Source organism: Sorex fumeus, unplaced genomic scaffold, assembly GCF_029834395.1.
Source record: "Sorex fumeus unplaced genomic scaffold, SorFum_2.1 ptg000003l, whole genome shotgun sequence".
NCBI classification, from domain to species: Eukaryota; Metazoa; Chordata; class Mammalia; order Eulipotyphla; family Soricidae; genus Sorex; species Sorex fumeus.
In genome coordinates, this window is record NW_026606060.1 from 19160234 (window position 1) to 19183382 (window position 23149).

General features: G+C 47.0%; 1 protein-coding gene across 2 annotated transcripts in view; it reads right to left on the reverse strand.

The window, feature by feature from the left end:
* REEP1 (receptor accessory protein 1) overlaps positions 1–23149 on the reverse strand; it is a 121616-nt gene that overhangs the window by 14535 nt on the left and 83932 nt on the right. For both annotated transcript variants that reach the window (XM_056116416.1, XM_056116423.1), the window contains exon 6: positions 2399–2576. In XM_056116416.1, coding sequence (XP_055972391.1) covers positions 2399–2576 — 178 coding nt within the window. The remainder of the gene's footprint in view (positions 1–2398; positions 2577–23149) is intronic.

A 23149-nucleotide genomic window follows, 5' to 3' on the forward strand; every position in this document is an offset into this window, starting at 1 on the left:
AGGACTTTTCCTGGAGCCCCAGAACAACCTCCCTGCTGGGCAGCACCTCATCCTCTATCCCCCGGATACACAGTGGACAATAAGAACAGCCAGAGGCAGAGTGGGCTGCTCAGGGCTTATGGACACCACCTGCAGGGCCTGACGCCAGAACACCCTCACTGCACTGGGAACAGAGGGCCTGAACCCAAATGAAAGGCCCCCAGTGCCTTTCTACTTGGTGCTGAGCTGGGGACACATCAAAGGTCTCCTGTGGCTCTGAAAGCCCACCAGAGCCCCCTTTCCTCCTGAGTCCCTAAACCCACCCAAGGGAGGTTTCAGCAGGAGGTCTGGATTCTGCCTGGTGTGCAGTGGCGCTCGCAGGATCTACACAGTCATCAACCCTCACTCGTCCCCTCCTTGGTGAGTGAGGGCTGGCCAGTGATGGCTCTCCCCGACACCAGACATACCTTTGTCAGGGAACCCCCGTTCTCCTCCACAGAGAAGTGTGAGATCGCCCGCAGACAGGCCGAGACGGCCACAGTTATGTTCTCTGGGCCTCAAATGAGCCTCAGCACTGCCACATGGGGTTTTCTGTTTTGTTCTTTGGTCACACCCACCAGTGCCCAATGCTGACTCTTAGCTCTCAGCTTAGGGATCAATCCTGGCGGTGCTCAGTGACCATCTGAGGTAACAGGGATTGAACCCGGGTGAGCTGCTGCAAGGCAAGTGCCCGACTCACTGTACTATCACTCTGGCCCTTATGGTTTTTGTGTAAAAATGGCAGGATGTTTTTCAGGTGGCACACAGCCTGTGGTGTTCGGGGATGCCATCAGGGTCTTGAGTGGCAGTGCTGAGAGTCACATGGCACTGGGAACCAAACCCAGGACCTCACACATGCAAGAGCACATGTACATGTCTACCACTGGGGTCACCTTCTTGGCCCCAGACTGTTTCACTGGGACCCCACAACGACCCATAACCAGGTGTCACTATGGGCTCAGAAATGAATCTGAGGGCTGAGTGGGTCCCCAGCTCACCAGGACACAGAGCAAGAGGACACCTTCTCTCCCAGCAGCTTTTCTGCAGCTTCTGGCATGCGGGCCACAGGACCGGGCTGCTCACTGACCCCCACAGCATGGGGCCTGCACCCTGACCCCACAGGGCCTGGCCTGCTCTCTGGGACACAGGATTCCATGGCTGAGCAAGGTGAAAAGGGACCCAGTTCCTTCCCATAGAGACATCATGAGGAAAGAGCCCAGAGGGGCAGGAGCTATAGATGCTCCAGGGCCCTAAAGAGCTGACAGGTGCATGATCTGAGGGCAGCGGCCTGGGAGTCACCTGGAGTGAGCAGGTTATAGGAGAACCAGTAGGTGGCCTTGAGGGCAGTTCCACAGCCTTTTAGGAAAGGGGAGTGATTCCTTTGGCTTTTTGGGGTTCCAGGGAGTAGTCCTGATGAAGGGACTCTTTCCCTTGGGGCCACACTCTCCTGGGCTGGACCTCAGCCCTGTGGCCACCCCAGGACACGGCCCTGAAACTCACCCCTGAAGCGAACCGTCTTTGAGTTGGGCTGATGTGGGGCGATTCCCCTGGGGGGGGGGTCGTTATTCTCTGGCAGCCACTGCACTGCCTCTTTCATGTCAGAACAACCTCAGTGGCAGGAAGCACACCGAGACTCAGACTCTAGCGAGTGACCGAGCCCCCTCCCTGGTTAATGTCTCCTCTGCCACCAAGTGCTCCCCCAACTCCTGACCCCCAACCCACACCCCCACTTTCCCCATGGGGCGTGGGGCCAACGGGTCCTAAACGTGGCTGCAGCCCATCAGGATGAGCAGCTGGGGGTCACTACAGACCGCAGTCCCCTGCAGGAGGTCCACGGCTCTGACACTCTGACACAGGTCATCCTGGCAGCCTGGCTGTGCCAGGGGTGAGAGCCGGAGAGGTGGGGCATTACGGAGCCAGACCTGTGCGATGTCACCTCAGCGCCAGCATGGCCCTCGCATGTGGTAATTGAATGTATGTGGGACTGGGGGCTTGGGAATGGAAAGGGAATGTTGGGGTGGGGGACAGGAAAGGGAACTACAGGAGCCTCAGTAGGGAGAAGGGTAGGGAGGAGACTGAAGAGGGCCGCCCTCCTGGGAACATGGGGTATGGGGGAAGGGGACAAAGGAAGTGCTCCTGGCCCACGTGCAACTTCTGGGAAGTCCAAGTACTCCACCCACCCAGCCCAGGCCCCAGACAACGAGGAGGAGGAGGAGGCAGGACCCTTTAGAGGCCCCGTCAGAGCTCCCAGGCCAAGCTCTGCTCTGCCCCGTGGCTAGCACGGGATGCTAGGATGGGCCACGAGCCAGGCGGTGGGGCCGGCCTCTCAGCACCAAAACCAGGTCCATGAGGTGGCATAGGGGGAGAGAACAGTACCTACCTGAGCTGCCAGCGCTCTCAGAAGCACTCCTGGACATCTTCGGCTGGCCGTGTTTGCCGCCGGCTCGTCCGGTCCCCGATGGAGGGGGGCCTGAGGGAGCAGGAGCACCGTCTCCCCGGATGGTGGTGAGATCCTGCATGCTGAAGCTCCGGAGTCTCTCCGACAAGGCGCCCTGTCCCTGGGGTGGACAGAGGAGCACACGTCAACCAGGCACCTGTGGGGGCAGCTCAGGCCCCAGCGAGTGGGAACCAAGCCCCAGAGTGGGGCTAGGAACCAGGCTGCGTACTAGAAACAAAGGGAGAGCCACGGCCTGGGAGACTTCAGGGCCCATGTAGGGTTTAGCCACTGTCCTGGGCTCCACGGCTCCCTCTGATGAGGCCTGGAAAGATCCAGGGAGCATGCAAATACCAGCCACCCAATTTCTTTTTTTTTTTTTTCTTTTTTGAGTTACAACCAGTGATTCACAGGGGTTACTCCTGGCTCATGCACTCAGGAATTACTCCTGGAAGTGCTTGGGGGACTATATGGGATATTGGGAATCAAACCCCAGTTGGCCGCGTGCAAGGCAAACGCCCTACCCACTGTGCTATCGCTCCAGCCCCCAAATTTATTTTCTCTTGAGCATGTACGTGTGCTGTGTCTCAGCACGGGGTAAATGAAAATCCCCAATGACCTATATCTCTCAGTTGCCAGTGCCCATGCATCTGGTCAGAAAATCAAAACTGTATCATCATCGGCTTAGCTTTCATTCTTTTTAAAGGAAATGAAACATTTCCATATATTGTTATGGATTCTCTCATCTGCACAGTTTACAAGGTACATTCAGTTCTACCATCACATTTGAACTTCATAAAAATACCCAAAGGGCAATGAGTCAGGAAGGAAAAATAATTATTTTTTTTTTATTTTAAAAAAAGGGGGAAAAACCTGCTGACTCTAACCATTTTCTCTTCTAAGGGAGTCAGAGAATTCATCTTGGGAGAAATGGCTCTTTTGCTTAGGGAAGAAGGAGCTTAGCCGTGTGAGAGGGAGGGAAGGCTGTCTGGAGTGGACTGTGTCCGAGAGGGAGGGCAGCAAAGGCCGGTGCAGGGGTCGGGGAGAGGAATCCCCGAGGAGAGGGCCTGTGGAAGACGGGGTGACTGAGAAATGAGTTGAGGATGGGAGCAAGGGAGCACCCAAGCATGCAGAGACACTGGGGCTCTATGGGGTGGCAGGGGACGAGGAGAAGAAGAGGTTTCCCAGAGGTCTGGAGAATCTAGGGACAGCAAAGCAGAACAGATACTCAGGCCAACCAAGAGCACAAGTGGGTGAGAACAGCTGACCAGAGGGTTTGGGACTGGGGGTAAGAGTGTGGAAAAAGGACCATGCCAGTGGCGAAGAGGCATTCAGAGAGGGCAGAGGGTTGGGGAGAGATGACAGAAGGTTTCCCACTTTACTCAATAAAAAATAAAGTCATGAAAACAGAGCAAGAGAACACCACTTTTCACTGAAGTGGCCTGAGTGAAGAAGCCCGGCTTCTACAAGTGCAGAATGAGCTGTCACAAGGAAGGGAGCCAAGGACTTCGCAGGCGGGGGTAGGAGAAATGTCAGGGATCTGGCCCAAAGGGTTGGCGCCTAGGGCTCACATGCAGTAGCCCTGGATTTGATCCCCAGCACCCCCTGGAATGATCCCCAAGCACCAAGCCAAGAGTAGCCCCTGGACATCACTGGGTGTGTGCACCCCCCACCTAAACAAACAAACAAACAAACAAACAAACAAACAAAAAACTGCGCACACAAAAAGCATGAAAATAGAAGAAACATCGGAATAAAACAAAGGTACATTAAAAACTGAAGAATGCAAGTTCTCAACCTACTAGAGGTAAATAAACCATGTCAATAGGAAACTAACAACCCATACAGAAAAAGATCTAAACCATCAACTATATATCACTGGAATTATAAATCTGCACAGGGAAGTGTCTGGAGGCTATTGTGTGAAAGAAGAAATGAAAAAGTGAAAGTTGCCACAAGGCTCCCAACAGTGCTCTAAGCTCCTCTGAGGGGAAGGGCCAGGGGACTTCCCAGCCGCAACTGTGCAGTGACAGGTTGGTGGTTTCTGCAGAGAACACGAAGAAGGACCAGAGCCTAGGGTAATCCTCTCCTCTTGGTCTTGGTCAGTCAATGAGCTGTGATCAATTTACTTAGCTGAATTTTAGATGAGACTTAGAATTAAAGAGAAACCACATGACTAAAGAATAAAACTGGATTTTAAAGAGAGGGAGAGAAGGAAGAGTCTGACCATCGTAATAGAAGAATTTCATGGTAGATTAACACTCAGAAAAACTGCACTCTTATTCCTCCTCCTTCTCCATTTTATTCACTTATTCATTCCATTATTTATTAAGAGCTTCCTATGGAAAATAAAGGATGTGGGATATTATTAGAAAAATACCAAAACCAGAGTCCAATGTCTGACTCAACATAAGAATAGCACTGTAGCACTGTCCTCTCGTTGTTCATCGATTTGTTCGAGCAGGCATCAGTAATGTCTCCATTGTGAGACTTGTTACTGTTTTTGGCATATCAAATATGCCATGGGGAGCTTGCGAGGCTCTGCTGTGCAAGAAAGAAACTCTCGGTAGCTTGCCAGGCTCCTCGAGAGGGACAAAGGAATCGAACCTGGGTCGGCTGTGTGCAAGGCAAACGCTATCGCTCCAGCCCAACATAAGAATGGGAATGCATAAATAACCACGAAGAAAGGGTGCCACAGAAAATGAAGGCTAAGATCAACATTCGTGGGGCTGGGGCCATGACTCAGGGGCAGAAGCACTGTCTCATGTGGAGAAGGTCCTGCTTCTGTCCTGTGGTTGTTCTGTTGTACAGGGATAGAAGCAGGGGCTCACAGTTGCAAAGCTAGTGCCTGACCTCTGAGCTCCACTCCCAGCAAGGTCCTGGACCTGATCCCGAAACACAGACACACCACCTAAAGTCAGACTTACATTCAAATGCCAGTCCTGTCACTGGCAAACTCTAACCTTATTCCACCTCATCACCCTCATCTGTAAAAAATCATGCCTATGGCAGGAGGGTGGTGAGAATTCAATGAAATTATGCCCATAAGACAGTTACACAAAGACCAATGTACACTGAGCATTAAAAACAAATGTCCGCTCTGTGGCAGGGGAGATAGCTCAAAGAGATGGAGGCTTCCTTTGTCCACGGGTGCCCCACATGGATCTCTTGCTCTCAAGCACTGCTAGATATGGTCCCAGAGCAAAACCAAAAGTCAACTCTGATGATGGTGGTGGTGTTCCTGCTCCTGTTGCCTGTGACATACAAGTTGCTGTTAAACTTTCTAAAAAAATCACTTAGGTCTAGAGAGATAGGACAGCGAGTAGGCAGTAGGGCTCTTGCCTTGCATCCCTAGAACCCCATCTGGCCCCTCAAGCCTGCTAGGAGCGACCCCTGAGCACAGAGCCAGGAGTAAGCCCTGAGCACCACCAGGTATGGGAAAGAAAGAAAGGAGGAAAGGAAAAAGAGAAAAGGAAGGGAGGAAGGAGATGAAAGAAAAAAAGGAAGGAAGGAAGGAAGAAAGAAAGAAAGAAAGAAAGAAAGAAAGAAAGAGAGAGAGAAAGAGAGAGAGAGAGAAAGAAAGAAAGAAAGAAAGAAAGAAAGAAAGAAAGAAAGAAAGAAAGAAAGAAAACCAATAAGCAAGGTTATGTCCAAAAAAGATGGGAAGGGCTTCTTCAATTCAAAGCCCAAATTACTGATCAAGTACTAATTACATCAGCATATGTGCCAGGTCTGGCAAATTCTCAGCAAGGGCTCTGCGGGAAAGTGTCAGCAGACACGCCCATTTTAGCCATGCCCTCAAGTCCACTCCCAGAAGCCAGCCAGCTGGGCTCCAATATCACTAGCATCATGAAGATTGAAGTGGCAGAGGTTAGGAAAGAGAGGCGGATAATAATAGCTCAGAACCAACCCAGCCTTGTCTCAGAGGAAGTCGCAGTGGCCTGGAGACAAGGTTACTGAAAACAAATTACCCTGTTGCCGTCAAAACAAACGGCGGGACCGTTAATATCAATATGGCTCTCACGGCTACACCTCTGGGCCTTCAGCCTCTCTGACAAATCTCATTTCCTTTTACTGCCTAAGAACCCCAAGTCCTCCCAGCGACTCAGGCTGCGCTCTGGAGAAACCTCATTTTATTCTGGGCACAACCAAGAATTGTTTACTGGCAGTCTGCAACATGGGGTTCCCTATTTTAGGAAAATAATTCTGGACTCCCTAAGTTTGGAAAAACTTTAATATCATACTCTCCAAATTCAATGAGTCACATCCCCATGTTAAAAGTTTTTCAAAAATCCTTCAGTGTTTAAGGTTAACTCAGTTATTGAGTTACTGAGTTAAAGTTAATTCAAATGTGTCTGACAACAGTGGGCTATATTTCGAGCTGACCATCTCAAAGTCCTTCAGGGCAGGGGACATGGCTGAAAGGTTCCGTATATGCCATGTATGTGTGAGGCTCTGGGAACTGGAGGGAAGAGGGAGGGAAGCAAGGAAAGTCCTCTTTCATCCCATTTTTGAAATGGGAAATGAAAAACCAATTTCCAAAGCCTCCCTTGCAGGGGTTCACCTGATGCAGTTCTAGCCCATGGAAGATTAGGAGAGAGGTTCTAAAGTGCTGGAAGGGTTTTTGATGAAAGTATTTCCTCTTTCTTCTGAGCCCCTGATTTCTGCCTCTGGCTGAGACAGAATGGCCAGCATGTGCTAGGAGCCACTAGGGATACCTTGCAGAGTCTTGTTTGGTTTTGTTTTATTGGGGTGGGGTGGGGGGAGGTGCCGGTGCATGCACCCATTGGTTCTCAGGGATCCACCTGACTCAGTGTTCAGGGATCACTCTTGGTGGTGCTTGGGGGATCCTATACACTGCCAGAGGGACCAAAGTGGGATCAGCCACATGCAAGGTAAGTACCTTACCTCTGTACTGTCTCCCCAGTCCAGCACCCAGCCCCCTTCCCTGAGCTTCAATGTCACTCACCCACTCCAGAGGTCTGGAGAATCTGGGTACAGCAATCAGAGGAATCACAGCACCCACTTCCTCCTTATAAATGATTTTCATCCATTCCAGGACATAGTTTCTCATCTCTCAATCTGGGGTGGGTCTTACAATAGCTGTTGCCTCGACAACATTGTCTGGGCCCACTCAACAATGTATGTATAGCTGTTTTTTCTGCAAGGTATTAACTGACAACTGAAACCCCTGAATGTTCTACCAACAGACCGTTAAACCCCCATTTTAGGAGGTCATCTGAATTTGGTTGCCTGGGACACACCGACATCTGGTAAGATCAAGAAATTGGCAACAGCAGAACCGGCAGAAGGACTGTGGGCACTTTGCAGTAGGGATAAATATCCCTGAGCTGACAGCCTGAATCCCCAGTGTCCCAGAAGGCACAGAGGGTGATAAATGTGTTGTCAGAAGTGATGAGCTGAGTTGGACAGTGACTCAGAGGCTGAAGAAGTGAAATTAGAGAGACACAAACCACTTTACTGTGCTTCTACATTCCTTTCGATGCACATCGAAGAGTTCACACACCAAAATAAAGCAGGAAAAGATGAGCCTTTTCAGAGGAATAATAGCTTCCAGTGAAAAGGAGCATGTGCTCATTTTACTGGAAATATACCGGGAGTGATTCATGAGAAAATACAGGCATATGAAGTGGAGGAACAGGTGGGGCTTAAGCAGGTGCAGCATTTTAGATTCAGGGTGATAGAGTTTCCCTTCCCAGAGCAGCTTTATTCCCCAGGCTCCCAGCACATGCTCTCAGACTGGCCTGGGCTTTTGAGAGTAGACTGTTCCTATTTGGTATGATTGATAAGTTATTTGGGGGATCTGGGAATGTGAAGGCACCTCCCCATACAAATGAATGGGAACACCATACTCAGGTTCTTCAAAAAAATAATTTACCCAATCACACCTAATAATTGTCTTCTTCTATTTTGGTGTAAGGGAATTCCCAAGAGAATTCTATTTCACGCTTGGCATTATTAGTAGGACCGCCTTGCCCTCCAGATTGTTTGTCTGCTATTGCAGCCTGGGCATCTGCCACTCTACTTGATACACACTAGGGACCATGGAACTGAATAAATAGGAGTAGTTATTTATTTATTATTGAATCATCCTGAGATACACCATTACAAAGTTGTTCATGATTGGGTTTCGGTCATACAATGTTCTAACAACCATTCCTCCACCAGTGCACATTTCCTGCCACCAATGTCCCCAATTTCCCCCTCTGTCCCCCTTGACCCACCAGCCGTACAGTCTGGCACTGTGATTTGCAATATTGTTAATGAAAAGGCACCATGTATATCACTCCTTTCAGCACTGTTTTCTTTTTCTCATAGTGCTCATTTCATAAATATGACTTTATTGAGTAAGAAGTCCGCCTCACCTCACCATGATGCATTAGACAGGGTCCAAGACCTGGAGGAGTGTTTGGTGGACAGTTACTTAAGTTAGGTCCAGAAGGGCCATGGGACGATGTTAGAGGGCATAGGGATGGAGGCCCCAGGACACACACCTAGAAGGCCAGGAGTCCCAGAAGAGAGAACATTTACTCAGCCTGGGACAACATACGCATATGAAGAGGAGAAACAGGGGGAAAGAGAAATCTGAGTATCTGTGACCTCTAAGAGTTGCCACTTCATTGTACCCAAGATAAGGTCTTTGCTGTCTTGCCTGCTACAATGGGAATCTAGTTATATTGTTTTAACTGGTCAAATGCATGCATTCAATTCGTGAAAGTGACAACTGATAGGTTCCAGATTCTTTTAAAACAACTGTGCTAGTGGATGGCACAGTGGATGGCAGGGTGGAAGAAAGACTTGCCTTCATTAGCATTCTCTCCTTTTCAGGGGTGGGACATGCCCTGCAGTGCTCAGGGATTACTCTTAAGTGGTCCTGGGAGGGGAAGGGAGAGGGGTTACTCCTGGCAATGCTTGGGGAGAACCAGGATTTGTGCCAATGCCAGGGATCAAATATCAGGATCAGCAGGCGAAGCATTTTCTCCAGCCTTCTGAATGTTTTCCCAGCCCGTGCTCTATATTCTTTTTTGCATTTGTAAATATAAGCCACGCATGACAGAGACAAATGTCATGTGGATCAAAACAATAAACAACTCCACATGGTAGAATTTTGAAACAAACAAACTGAAACTGAGAAGGAAGGAGTGTCATCTCTTGGGAGCTGGAGAGAGAGTATAGTGGGTAGGACACTTGTCTGCACATGGCCAACCTGGGTTAGATCCCTGGCATTCCGTATGGTCCCCTGAGCCCCTCCAGGAGTGATCCCTGAGCTAAGAATAAGTCCTGAGCATCTCTGGTGTGACACAAAAAACAAACAGCAGCAACAACAACAATAAGAAGTGTCATCTCAGTAAGTTCAGCCAATTTGTATCTCATCTCAAATCTGTTGCTGGGGGCTGTGACCAAGGCAGTTTGGACTTTCTCAGCCTGAGCAATTTCACTGGGGACATAATATGTTGGACAACGTTCTCTTCCAATTGGGAAATCTCCTAGGGCCCATATCTTGCTATGATTGCAATTTCAAAAGATTTCTGGGCCAATTTCAAAATATCCAGAAGAAATGTTGGGCCTCCCAAGGAAACTGATGAAGAGTGAATACATTTTGGCATGTGTGTTTTTGTTAAAAATTTTTTGCATCAATTTCCTCCCAAGTTAGCACTGAGTTTAGAATATGAGCCATCAGATAAGCGAAGAATTCTGGTGTGGGACTGGGGAGATCAGCCAGAGGGTTGGAGCACATATTGGATTCAATCCCTGGTATCACTTGGTCCCCTGAGCACTGATGGGGGCAATTGCAAGCACTAAGCCTGGAGTAGCCCTGAACAAACTGGTGTGCACCCTGCCACACTACCCTCAAAAAAAAAAAAAAAAGAAAAAAAAAGGATCTCAGCAAGTATCTCAGCAGGACCATCTTCACATCTCAGACCCTTTGCTTTCTCAGCCCACTTGCAAGTGAGGTTAACTTCCTGACTGGGCTTTTTTGGAATTGAAAACGGGATCCACTTCCTTCCATCTGGTCCTAGCAACCTCCAAGCCCAATTTGTCATCTCAGCAGTCCCATCTCCATGTCTCAGACTCTCTGCTTGCTTCTTCCTGTGGTGGTTTGTATCCTGTATTCATGGTCACACAGGCAACCACACAACAGCTCTATCCACTTCACCTCACATTGCACACTCATACACCTTCTGTCACTGGGTGAAAACCAGAAAGACAGGAAAACATCAGCATCTCATCTAATCTCTCAGAGATGCCTAGTGGGGCTAATGCCAAAGATTCACCCCCAGCACAGCAGGGTCACAGCAAACCCAAAGGGGAAGCCACACAGAAGCCCACCAAGATCAGTGAGTGAGAATATTGCCCTGCATGACTCTGCCAGTACCAACTAGCTCTGTAAATGCTCAGAATAACTCTAGTGAGTCCATGTTAAGGATTTTTATGAGCTCAAAGAAATGATGGTACAGGTAGTTGTTATATAGAAGAATGAGAATGAAGATGAGAAAACTACAATCAGAAATACAATCAGAAACACAATCAGAAATGAAGGGTATAATAGCACTGTAGCACTGTCCTCCCATTGTTCATCGATTTGCTCAAGTGGGCACCAGTAATGTTCTCACAACAAATTGGAGACTTGTTGTTACTGTTTTTGGCATATCAAATACATCACAGGGAGCTTGCCAGGCTTTTCCATGCGGGCAAGACACTCTCGGTAGCTTGCTGGGCATTCCAAGAGGGGCGGAGGAATCGAACCCAGGTCGGCCGTGTGCAAGGCAAATGCCTTACCTGCTGTGCTATCACTCCAGTCTGAAGGGTATGAGGTGCTTGAAATAAAATCTCAAAATAGGGGCTGGAGTGATAGCACAAACACTGTCCCTGTACATGGTTGACATGGGTTCATCCCTGGCACCTGACGTAGTTCCTCGAGACCCCTCCCCACCCCATTTAGAAGTCCAGTTTTCTAAGTTTTAACCAAAGGGTGATAAAGAGAAAAATACTCAGGACTATCTTTTACACCTTTGGCTGTAGCCATTCCCAGGGGCTCTACTGAGAAAGCCCCTGGCCTCTTGGCTTGATGTGCGTGAAAGAATCTGGGTGGGTCTCTTGAAACAACACAACAGCATGTAAGCAAGCAACAGTGACCCTGGGTCTATCTTGTTCTGACAAGGTGGGTAGTAAAGCTGCCAAGAGTACAACAGAATGGAGGCAGAAGATCCATTTTCATGGGTGCCCCAGCCAAGTAGGTCTCCTTTTCCCATCTCATGATACTCAGCTATGAAGAGTTCCTTCCAGTGGGCTACAAAGGACACTGCTGATGTGTGTGCCCTACGGTAGGCTGGCCTTGATTGTTAAAGGGCCCCAGCACTCTTTCATGATTTTTCATTTGTTTACCACTTTTATTGAAGCACGAGGATTTACAGTCCTATTCATTATACTTTGCATGCATGCATCATCCCAGCACCACCCCCAGCATCAGAGAACCCACTGCCCTCTGCCAGTGCCCCAAAATTCTCTTCCACATACACTCAATTCTATAGACAAAATCTCCATGTCTGGTGCTTGCCCAAGCAGAGCACCCTGGCAGCCACTTGCTTCCACGGCCCAAAACTGCTGCCACACCCCCTACCTGACCCCACCGTCTCAGGATGAACCTCATCAAGATATAATCTGCTAAAAATTCTGGTATGCGGGTTCTGTGACTGAAATCTCCAGGCTTTCTCGGAGTTGGGATGGGCTACCTCCCCTTACTTCCCAATACTCATGGAAGCACTGGCAGTCATCCCAATGAAACAACTCCAGTGCTACCATGTAAGCTTTACTACTGGTCTTACTTCAGAGGCCCATAAATAAATCTCAAAAGAGATCAAAACCCGCAATTAATCTCAGATTCACGAATGGCTGAATAGACTGGGGTAAATCAGAGGGGGGGGAGGCGGGTTGGCCTGGTGCCCACCCATGAAGAGCCCCCAGCAGCTGTTTGCTTCCACAATCCAAAATTGCTGTTATACCCCCGGCCTGACTGTACTTCTCTGTTTCAGGATGGACTTCACCAAGATGTAATCTGCTGAAAATTCAGGTATGCGGGTTTTGTAACTGAAATCTCCAGGCTTTCTTGGAAGTCAGGATGGGCTACCTCCCCCTACCTCGCTGTACTTCCAGAAGCCTCAGCAGTCACATCACACCCTGAAGTGCCACCCAATTGAAAAGCTACTCCAGTCTTACTGTCCCAATAAAAATACTGAATGCCCTGAACAAACACCATGACCTCTTAGCACCTGTACTGCAAACCATAATGCACAAAAGGAAAAGGAGAGAGAGAGTAAGAAGGAAAGTGCCTCCGATAGAGGGAGGCCGGGGGTGGGAGGGATGGGGTGTTGGGGAATGATGGTAGGGAAACAGGAGACATTGGTGGTGGGAAATGTACACTGGTGGAGTGATGGGTGCTGCATCATTGTATGACTGAAACCCAATTATAAATAGCTTTATAATGATCTAGCTTATGGATGTTCAATTTAAAAAAATGTTTTAAAAAGAGTAATGTGGGGGGCTGGAGAGATAGCACAGCGGATAGGGTATTTGCCTTGCACGCGGCCGACCCGGGTTTGATTCCCAGCATCCCATATGGTCCCCTGAGCACCACCAGGAGTAACTCCTGAGTGCAGGGACAGGAGTAACCCCTGTGCATCGCTGGGTGTGACCCCAGAAAAAAAGCAAAAAAAAAAAAAAGAGTAATGTGGATAAAAATCTCATTAGATATTTAAAAAATGACCTGAATACTCAATATAAATGTTATAATATTTATTCATTATTGCAATACATATTAAAAATCCTTAATAAGCCAGGAATAAACAGACCACTCTTAATCTAGTAAGGGCAACCATCAGTACAGTCAGCCAACACCATACGCAATGGCAAGGTGCTAAAACTTTTTTCTTGCCTTTTAAAGAAGCTCTTTTAATGCTTCCTGCAGAACCAGTTTCAAGGCAATGAATTCTCAAAACAGTTGCCTGTCCATAAAGCTCTGAAATGTTCTTTCAAATATGATGACAGTCCTGCTGGATATTCTTGGTGAGGTCTTCATTTTGTTGAGTTAAATCCCACCATTTGTTTCTGGCTTGGAGAGTCTCATGTGATCTGCTGTTAATCATATGGGCTTTGCTTTATATGTAAATTCCTTTTTTGATTTTGCTGCTTTCAATATTCTGTCTCTGTCTTTGGCTTGTGTCATTCTGATTATAATGTGTTTTGGAGGTATTCTATTTGAGTCTGTTTTCAGTGGGACCCTTCGGGCCTCTTAGCTCTGGGTGCCTGCGGTCAACTCTGGGAAATTCAAACCTATGAGTTCTTTAGCTAGTGGTTCTTAATGGGACTCACCTTCCTGCTCCTCAGGGACTCCCATGACTCTTGTATTGCTCCTCTTGAGCTCATCCCATAGTTCTATGTTACACTGTTCATTTCCTTCAACATTTTTCCATCTTGTGTTGCTTTCTAGAGAACTCCTGAAACTCATCGTGGAGCCTAGCAGTTTTTTCCTCAGTTGCTCAGCTGCTGTTATTCTGCTACTCAGATCTTCAAATTATTTTTTAAGTTTTGTTTTGTCTTTTTTGTTTCTTTTTTTTCTTTTGTTTTGCTTGGTTTTGTTTTGGGGCCACCCCAGCTGTTCTCAGGGCTTACTTCTGGCTCTGTGCTCAGGGGTCTCTCCTGGCAGGCTCAGGGAACCATATGATGACCTGGGATTGAACCTGGGTCAGATGCATATAAGGCAAATGCCCTACCTGCTGCCTATGGTTCTAGCTCCTACTTTGATGCTTTTCTTTCTATTTTTTTTCTTTTCTTATATTTATTTATTGAATCAATGTGGGAAAAGTTACAAAGCTTTCAAGATTAAGTCTCGGTCATAAAATGATCAAACACCTTTCCCTTCTCCAGTACTTATTTTTCACCACCAAGAACCCCAATATATCCCCCTCGCACCCCTCCCAACGCCTGTGAGACAGATGATTTCTGCTTAACTCTAACTCTACTTTGATTACATTCATTATTTCGACAAAAGCTGCACCATTATTGTTTAGAATTTCCCCCCAACAATCAGAATTGCTGAAAAGGCATTGTGAAATAATTTGTTTTCTACAGCTGGTTGTGAGAACCATATGATGTCTGCTTTTGGATTTCTGATATTTTACTAGTTAAGTCTAGAGGGATTTCTGCCAAGAGCCAGATAATTACGAGATTGGTTTCTGTGTGTCTGGTGTTATGGCCGTGCCGGAGAGCCGCTTGTGGAGGGCAACTTGTGACCTCGGTAGGGCATGAAGAATGAGCCAGTACCCCCCTTCCCATGAGACTGCAGTTGTCCCATCACCGCCAGCTCATATCTGGCTTTCAAATAAGCTCTGAGGCGGCGGCCACCTGATGCTTTTCTTAGTCAAGGGAGAAAGCCGGTTTTTTTGAAAACTCACATCTTTAATAACATATTTTGCCAAGTAAAACTACTGTGCACTCACAAAATGCCTTCCCTGAGATCCCATGAAACCCTCACAGCTCCACTTGGTTTTAGGTCTCATGAGGGTCCCTCTCCAAAGGGCAGCCCCAGTCAGATTTTAGCCCACCTCACCTCACACATTGTCCCACCTGTGAATAGTGGCAATGCGAACACAGAGGTTTTAGAGAGCCAGGCAGTTGGTAACCAAGCCACCACAGAACCAGATTTCTTACAGATAATTCCAAGTTAGTACTTGCTTTTCAGATCCCACATGTACCCACCTCAATAGCAGAGTTACTCTCTGCAGCTCCGCATGCCCCACAGCAATGCCAAGCATTAGGGGCTCCTTTGAACATGCCAAATGAAGAGAGGGCCATGTGCAAGATGCAAAATGGAGGTCACAGAACACAAGAAAGAGAACATTTCTCCCACAATGGCAGCAGTAATCCAATTCAACTCATTCTTCAGGCATTAAACGAAGACAAACATCCCCAGTATGTTAATCTCAGGTTAGATGCTAACCGTATTCACATGCTGGAAGGTTCTGGAAGGTTCTAAAGTGAGACATGGTTCTGGGATTAAGGCACAGGTAAACACACAGGTGTCGGGAGAAGAGACACCGCTCTGATCCAGACCAGGTGTTGGTGGGCAGAGACACCTGACTGGATCAGTCTGGAGTTAGTCACGTCTCTCAACAGCATTACCTGCCCTTCTCTGAAGTCCAAAGAGAAGACAAAATGAATGAGTTGAGTCACCTAATAAAGGGGAAAAGAAAAAAAGGCCGTGGGCACCACACTAACAAACCCAGGTCGAATGGAGCCATATGGTCCTCACTTCTGACACGGACACACATTTTATTCCTTCAAAATGAACACTGAGGGTGTGTTAACAAAGCTCTGTGTGCAGCCCTGCAAAGGGACAGATATGAATATAATACCTGACACTGTTCCCACTTCCAAAAAACTCACAGCCCAGCCAAAACATTTAGACACAGACATGTCCAAGCAGCAAATGACAATGTCAACAAAAGGTGTGATGTAAGTCAGGAGGAGGCGTCAGATACTGTGAGTTGCGACCCGTGAGTGGTCTGGGCCCGGGAGGTGAGAGAGGAAAATCTGAGGTGCCTTTGGGGAACAGAGGTGTCCCACAGAAAATGGTCAGTGGAGCAGAGGGACAGCTTTGAAAGTATTTAGGTGTCACTGAATGTAGTGCCCTGTGGTTAAGTCCTTTTTCAGTGGCTCAGCCCTGTGTCTCCTCAGGGCCTGTAATACAAGCCAAGGTAGAAAATGGTCAGGAAGCATTAGCCTAATGTGTACAGAGGGGAGGTGAGACCTGAGGCACTAGGGGGTGACACAGGAGCTCTGGACTGGATACTCTACTCTGTGCCCAGCAAGGAAGGCTGTGTGACCTCTGGCATTGGGCTCTCAACTATGAAGTTGGGTTTACGTGAGATGGCTGGGTTCTCATGTGTTCTGGAGGGCTGCAGGTGTTCATGTGCTGACTGCTGTCCTGCTGGAGAAGCTAGGCCCAAAGCAACGAGAGTCCCAAAGCTTGCTCGTCCTGGGAGTTCTGACGGAGATGAGGTAGCTCTTGCTCCCACACCACAGGAAAACATATGTTCACCAGTTCTTCATGCCTTTAATATTTTTACTAAGGACTTCCTAGGGATGCATATGAGCTATACTGAGGAACACAAGGAATGAGAGACCAGTTCGTCCTAGAAACTGAGGTGGCAGAGCTGGAACTTGACCTACACAGAAGGTGAGTGCAGTGAGAAAAAGTGCTGGAAAGCTAAGGAGGGACAAAACAAAGAGGTCAGAATGAGGTCAAACAAGAGGGACAGGAGCGGTGGAGCACTTGGGGTGCTGTCACTAGAAGGGAGGATGAGGGCAAGGATATCAAAGGGGCAAGATTTGATGAGGAAGTGGGAAAAGAAGAGGCTTTTCAGAGATGACTGGGACTAGGGGTCTCTGGAGGAATTGATCCCATCATCATCATAAAGAGGGGACACAAGAGGATGAGGAGAAATATTCAGCAGAGAGCCAGAAAGACTATACTGGAAATGCTGATAGAGATACTGAGCTGAAAAGTGGCACATCAGGTGACAATGAAGACAAGGGACAGAATGAGGAGGATGACGTGGTTTTGGGAAAAAAACGATTTGCTCGAGCTCGAGCGGGCCCAGTAACATCTCCATTTTTTTGAGACTTGTTACTGTGTTTGGCATATTGAATACGTCACAGGTAGCTTGCCAGTCTTTGCCATGCGGGCAAGATACTCTCAGTAGCTTGCTGGGCTCTCCGAGAGGAGCAGAGGAACCGAACCCGGCTCAGTCGGGCTGGCTGTGCACAAGGCAAACACCCTACCACTGTGCTATCGCTCCAGCCAGCGGGAAACCAAGCGTTGGGAAAAAAACGAAGCCAATAAAATCTCATCCAACACTGAGGGACAGAAGGGCAGATAATGAGCATGAGCAAGAGGAGAGATAGGATGAGGTGACCTAGAAGATGGCATGATGCCACACAAAGGAACTGATGTTCCCCTTCATGCATGAAACTCCCAACACTTCCCCAGACGCTGTGTGTTCATTTGGGGTCTTTGAAGTTGGGAACACAGGTCTCTCCTTCCATTGGTAACCTCATAGGTAAATTGAGAACACAGAGGGAATAAGGAACATCTGGGCAGCAACTCTGTCCTTTCTCCTTAGCTGATTCGTGATGCTGGATCTTTAGCACATTCTAATTCAAGAATGCCTCCACCAAGAGAAGTGAGGGGAGGCAACATTCCAAGGAGAAGTGCCAGAGGGAAGGAACCCAGGACAAGGTGCTAAAAACAAAGCAGAGAGTGGCAGAAACCCTCGGGTGAAAAGTCTTGCTAGGCTCTGCTTCAACATGTTATGGCTCCTCTGTTTTGCAGGACCAGAGAAGGTAGGGAATACTTCCAAATGTTTGTACCAGGTTGTCCATGACTGTTTAGATAGCCTTGGTGTTTGAAACTGGTTGCCACAGTGAAGTCTAAATATTAATTTTATGTCACTCAGTCCTTGGCTAAAACAGAAGAAAGAAGGCTAACTTGATGCATGTTGGCACAGTGGTTGGGAAGCGTTCCTCCAAGGAGTGAGGAGATGAGCGTCAGGCCTTGGAATCCTCTTTCTCTTGGAGTCAGCAGAGAAGAGGGTGTTAAGTCAAAGAAGTGAGACCCAGAACAGGGACAACAGCCTTCCTTGGAAATGCCCTCTCAGCACAATCCAATGTGGGGACATTTTAACTAAAAGAAAACAAATAGCTTACCTCTGATTAATTATAATGGATCTTTTTTTCATTTTTCTTTTTTGTCAGAAAGGCACACTTCTGTAGGGCGTTTGCCTTGTGCACAGCCAGCCTGGCCAAGCCGGGTTCGATTCCTCTGCCCCTCTCAGAGAGCCCAGCAAGCTACCGAGAGTATCTCGCCCGCATGGCAAAGCCTTGCAAGCTACCCGTGACGTATTCAATATGCCAAACACAGTAACAACAAGTCTCAAAAGGGAGACATTACTGGGCCAGCTCGAGCAAATCGATGAACAACTGGAGGACAGTGTTTGACAGTTTGACAGTGTCAGAAAGGAAACAAAGACAAGGGCAAGTGATTCCTGTCTGAAGCCCCAAATCCATTGGCCTTTGAACCTCTGTTTTCAAAAATAGTCCCATGGTGATTTGAAAATAATATTAAATTATAAATAGTATTTTAAATATAATATCAAAATATTTTATTATTTAATAATTTAATATAATATTTAAAATAATATTAAATAATAAATAGCATTTTATTCCAGCAAGATACACAGATAAAACATGGATGAAAGATAAAAAAATGAGAAATTATTTTAAAAAGATGTCAAACTACTTCAAGGATTTTGTTTTCTTTTTAAGACAAGACCAAATGAAAAGAATCTTTTTTAAATTTATGTTGGAAAATGCAAATACTTAAAGTGATCTCTCTGTGGATTAAGTCTAGCTGTAATCTGCAGTAACTAAAGCTAACCCCTGATGGTCACTGGCCAAAACTGCAGGAAAAGGACCTGAGTTCTGATTGGCAACTTGGGATTTGGAGGAGAAGGGGCTGAACCAGGGAAAGAATAAAGAAAGAAAAGATGCAACACCAGTGATGCTCTAGGCTGGGTTTTCTCCCCTATTTTCTTGGAGAATCTCATGTACAGAAGCTCAGAGTTCTTGAAACACAGGGAGGGATCCTGTCAAAGCGAGACACAACAAGCAAAAGGGTGAGACTCAGGTGAAGGAGAAGCCAAGAGGTGTAACAATGGGCTTGAACCATCTGCAATGACGAAAACATTTCATGTCTGTGCTAGTCACCAGCTGAGGACTTGAAATAAGCCTAGTGTGACTAAGAAATTGATTTTAAAATTTACTTCCAATTAAAGTAATTAAAATATTATTCTATTGTTACTTAATATGGTTTACAGAGGTGCTGCTATTGTTCATAGTTTTGGTATACTTAAATAGCCACATGTGGCAAGTACCTACCATACTGGACAGAGCAAGATTGGAGAATTCAAAGGTTATTTATTTATTTATTTATTTATTTTTGCTTTTTGGGTCACACCTGGCAATGCACAGGGGTTACTCCTGGCTCTGCACTCAGGAGTTACCCCTGGCGGTGCTAAAAGGACCATATGGGATGCTGGGAATCGAACCCAGTTCAGCCACGTGCAAGGCAAACGCCCTATCCACTGTGCTATCACTCCAGCCCCTCAAAATTTATTCTTTAGATCAACCAACAAGGTTTAATAAGTGTAAACATTAAAGTAGGCATTGTTGGGCTTGAAAGACAGTGTAGAGGCTAAGGCACTTGCCTTGCACACTTTTCACTCCGATTTGATCCTCAACATTACCTGATCCTCCAAGCACAGAATTAGGAGTAGCCCCTGAGCACCATCAGACATGATGCAAAAAACAAAAAATTAGAACTGGATAGTACAGGAGGTAAGGCATTTACCTTACATGTGGCTGACCCTGGTTCAATCCCCAGTACCATATATGGTCCCCCAAGTACTGCCAAGTGTCATCCTTGAGCACGAAGCCAGGAATGACCTCTGAGCACCCGTGGGTGTGCCTGCCCACATCAGTAAGTGAATGAAGTAGGCTTTTATTTAGTATTGAGCTTCTTTTTTCTTTTATTTTGGGGGGACAGCACACCAGATTGTGCTCAGAACTTTTTCATGGCTGGATCTGTTCTCAGGAATCACTCCCAGTGGGCTCAGGGGACTATATAGGGAACCAGGGATTGAACCCAAGTTGATCACATATAAGGCAAGTGCCCTACTATCTGGCCCCATGAGCCTGTTTTTTTTTTTTCTTCTAAGCAATAAACAGGAAAGAATCTAGTGCTCCTCATTTCCTGAAGCAAATAATTTATCAGGAAATGCTAAGATTCAAGGGAGAAACCACCCACTCACAAGGAAGAAGCATCCTGTATTAGAGAAGTGGATTACACAGGCAACCCTCACTGATAATACTGGCATTACTGGAGCTATTGTAGAAACAGGGGCCCCAGGGCACCAAAACACTATTTTTAAATAATGAGACAATTTTTTAAAAAATTACAAAAGAAATAAAGCAAGGCTAGTTTCCTAAATCTGACAATGGGGCAGATGACAAAGATGTGGCACATGGTCCAAATTTTAAGGGAAATAAGTTGGTTTTAATACCTCACATCTCTAAAATTATGGTTTCCCTTCTCCCTTTCCCTCCCCCACCTGAATCCTTTGTGTGGCACAGCAGCTGGCAGAGTCACCCAGGTTCAAGGACGGAATCCAGAGCCTCACCATTCAAGTCAATGCACCTGGCACTCAGGCCATATGCTCAGCCTAAAACTGAGAACCCACTCTTGTTCTGTACTATGCATGGTTCCTCTTGCATGGGACAAAGTGTTCTGTTTCATAAATGAATTTCTACAGTGATTAAAAAAAAAAAAAGAGTGAGAGATTTCCAATTGTAGCCTTTAAAAAAGCCCTGGAGCCTAATTTTTTCCCCTTTTGGTGAAATTACTGATTAAAAAGCTACTTTCTGGGGCCAGAGAGATAGTACAGCAGGTAAGGCACTTACTTTGCACCAGGCTCACCTGGGTTTGATCCCCAGCATCCCAAATGGTCCCCTGAGCCCATCAGGAATGATCTTTGAGCACAGAGCAAGGAGTGGTCCCTTGAGCACAGAGCCAGGGGTAAGCCCTGAGCACAGACAAGTGTGGCCCAAAAATGAGAGAGAGAAAGAGAGAGAGAAGACGTCTCTCTAGGTAAGGAGGCAGTTGGTAAATGAAGACCACTTAGAAGGTGCTAGAGTGAAGCCCCCGAAGGCGACAATGCAGTTTTCATGGGAAGAAAAGCTGCCTTAACACCTTCCTGGTGGCAGATCAAAGGCTGGAGTGGAATGGGCAAAAAGGCCTGGGAAGAAAAGGCCCTAGGCATTTTATTGTTTTAGATTTTCAAGTTCTTCAGCAATAAATTAATATTATTAATTAACTTGTATAGAGATGTGGTTTTCAAAGTTTACTCACACTCCACAATGAGGTTAAAACCCCTGCAAATATCTAAATATCTTTTTTCTTTTTCCTTTTTGTCAGTGCGAGAAAACAAATCCAGGCCCTATTACATACAGGGTAAGGCCACTACTGCTGACTCGCACCTCAGCCCTACAAACATTCATTTTTCATTAGGGTCAGGGAAGAGGAAAGAAGGTTCATTATCCTAAGAGAGGGGAAAACAGAATTTATTAAAAGTTACCTAAGAGACCTTTCACTGAAGCTCTGAAGTTTCTTTCAAGAGAGTTTTCAAAAGATGAAAAATGAGTGGGGGAGATGCCTTACCTGTCAGCTAATTCAATCTACAGTGTCTGAACTAGTGTCTCTAAAGAAATAAATTAACAGGTGGTTGGGGGACAGGCCACAGCCAGCAGTGGTCAGGACTTACTCCTGGCTTGGTGCTCAGGGACCTCTCCCGGCAGGGTCTCAAAGGACCATGTGTTGTTCTAAGGATCAAACCTGGGTTGGTCTTATACAAGGCACGTGCCTTCACCCTGCACAAGCTCTGGCCCTGAAGTGAGAAGCAAGCATCTCGCTCGCTCTTTGGCCATCCATTTAGATCAATGCAGATGTCTAGATGTCTAGACCGACTTGTCTGATGAGGGCTGATGGTTTTGGGAGGAGAGCACAGGGTCCAAGGGAAGAGAAGTGGGTTCTGAGTGGGGACACACAAAGCCTGTTTTGCTCGGAGGAGCTGCAGGAGCACCCTTCCACTTGCAGGAGTGTTCTCTGAACACAAAATTATAGGATTCCTCTAGCCTGGGTAACTTGGCAGGGTGATCCCTGAAGTTGTCCTATTTGTCTGGGGTAACACAATCTGTTCAGGATTCAGCTGGGTGCACTGTACTTTCAGGTACAACCTAACAGATAGAAGGATCTGTGTTCTTGGGGTTAGAGAGATAGAACACTGGGTAGGGCGCTTGCCTTGCACACAGACAACCCAGGTTCAATCCCTTGCAATATCGTCCCCCAAGCACCACCAGGACTGATTCCTGAGTGCAGAGCCAGGAATAAGTCCTGAGCATTGCCAGGAGTGATCCAAAAAAAAAACAAAATTTAAAAAAAAATCTGTATTATCACCACATCCTTTATTTTATTTATTGCTTTTTGGGTCACACTCAATGATGCACAGGGGTTACTCCTGGCTCATGCATTCAGGAATTACTTCTGGCGGTGCTCAGCAGACCATATGGGATGCTGGGAATCGAACCCGGGTCATCCACGTGCAAGGAAAACGCCCTACCCACTGTGTTATCGCTCCAGCCCTCACCATATCCTTTAACCATGCTGGGGAAATGCCACCTAGATGCAGAGGTCCATATGCCCACATGCCTGGGCGTACACTGTCTCTCATTCTCAAGCTAAAACCTCTTGAAGCTGAATCTGCACTCCAGGAATGGAAAAGAGGGTGGGCGTGTTCCCCGCAATTACCGGGGTGCCTCTGGCTCAGAATGGGGCCTCCAACAATGACCTGTATTGGAGCTGGCTGGTTAAAAGTCATCTGGGGAACGTGTTAAAAATAGAGATCTGTGCGCCTGCGAGTCACATCCAGCACATCTGAGGAGCTATTAGAAGGGAAACAGCTTCCTAGGTGGTTTGGACATGAAAGCCGGATTCGGCCTCACTGA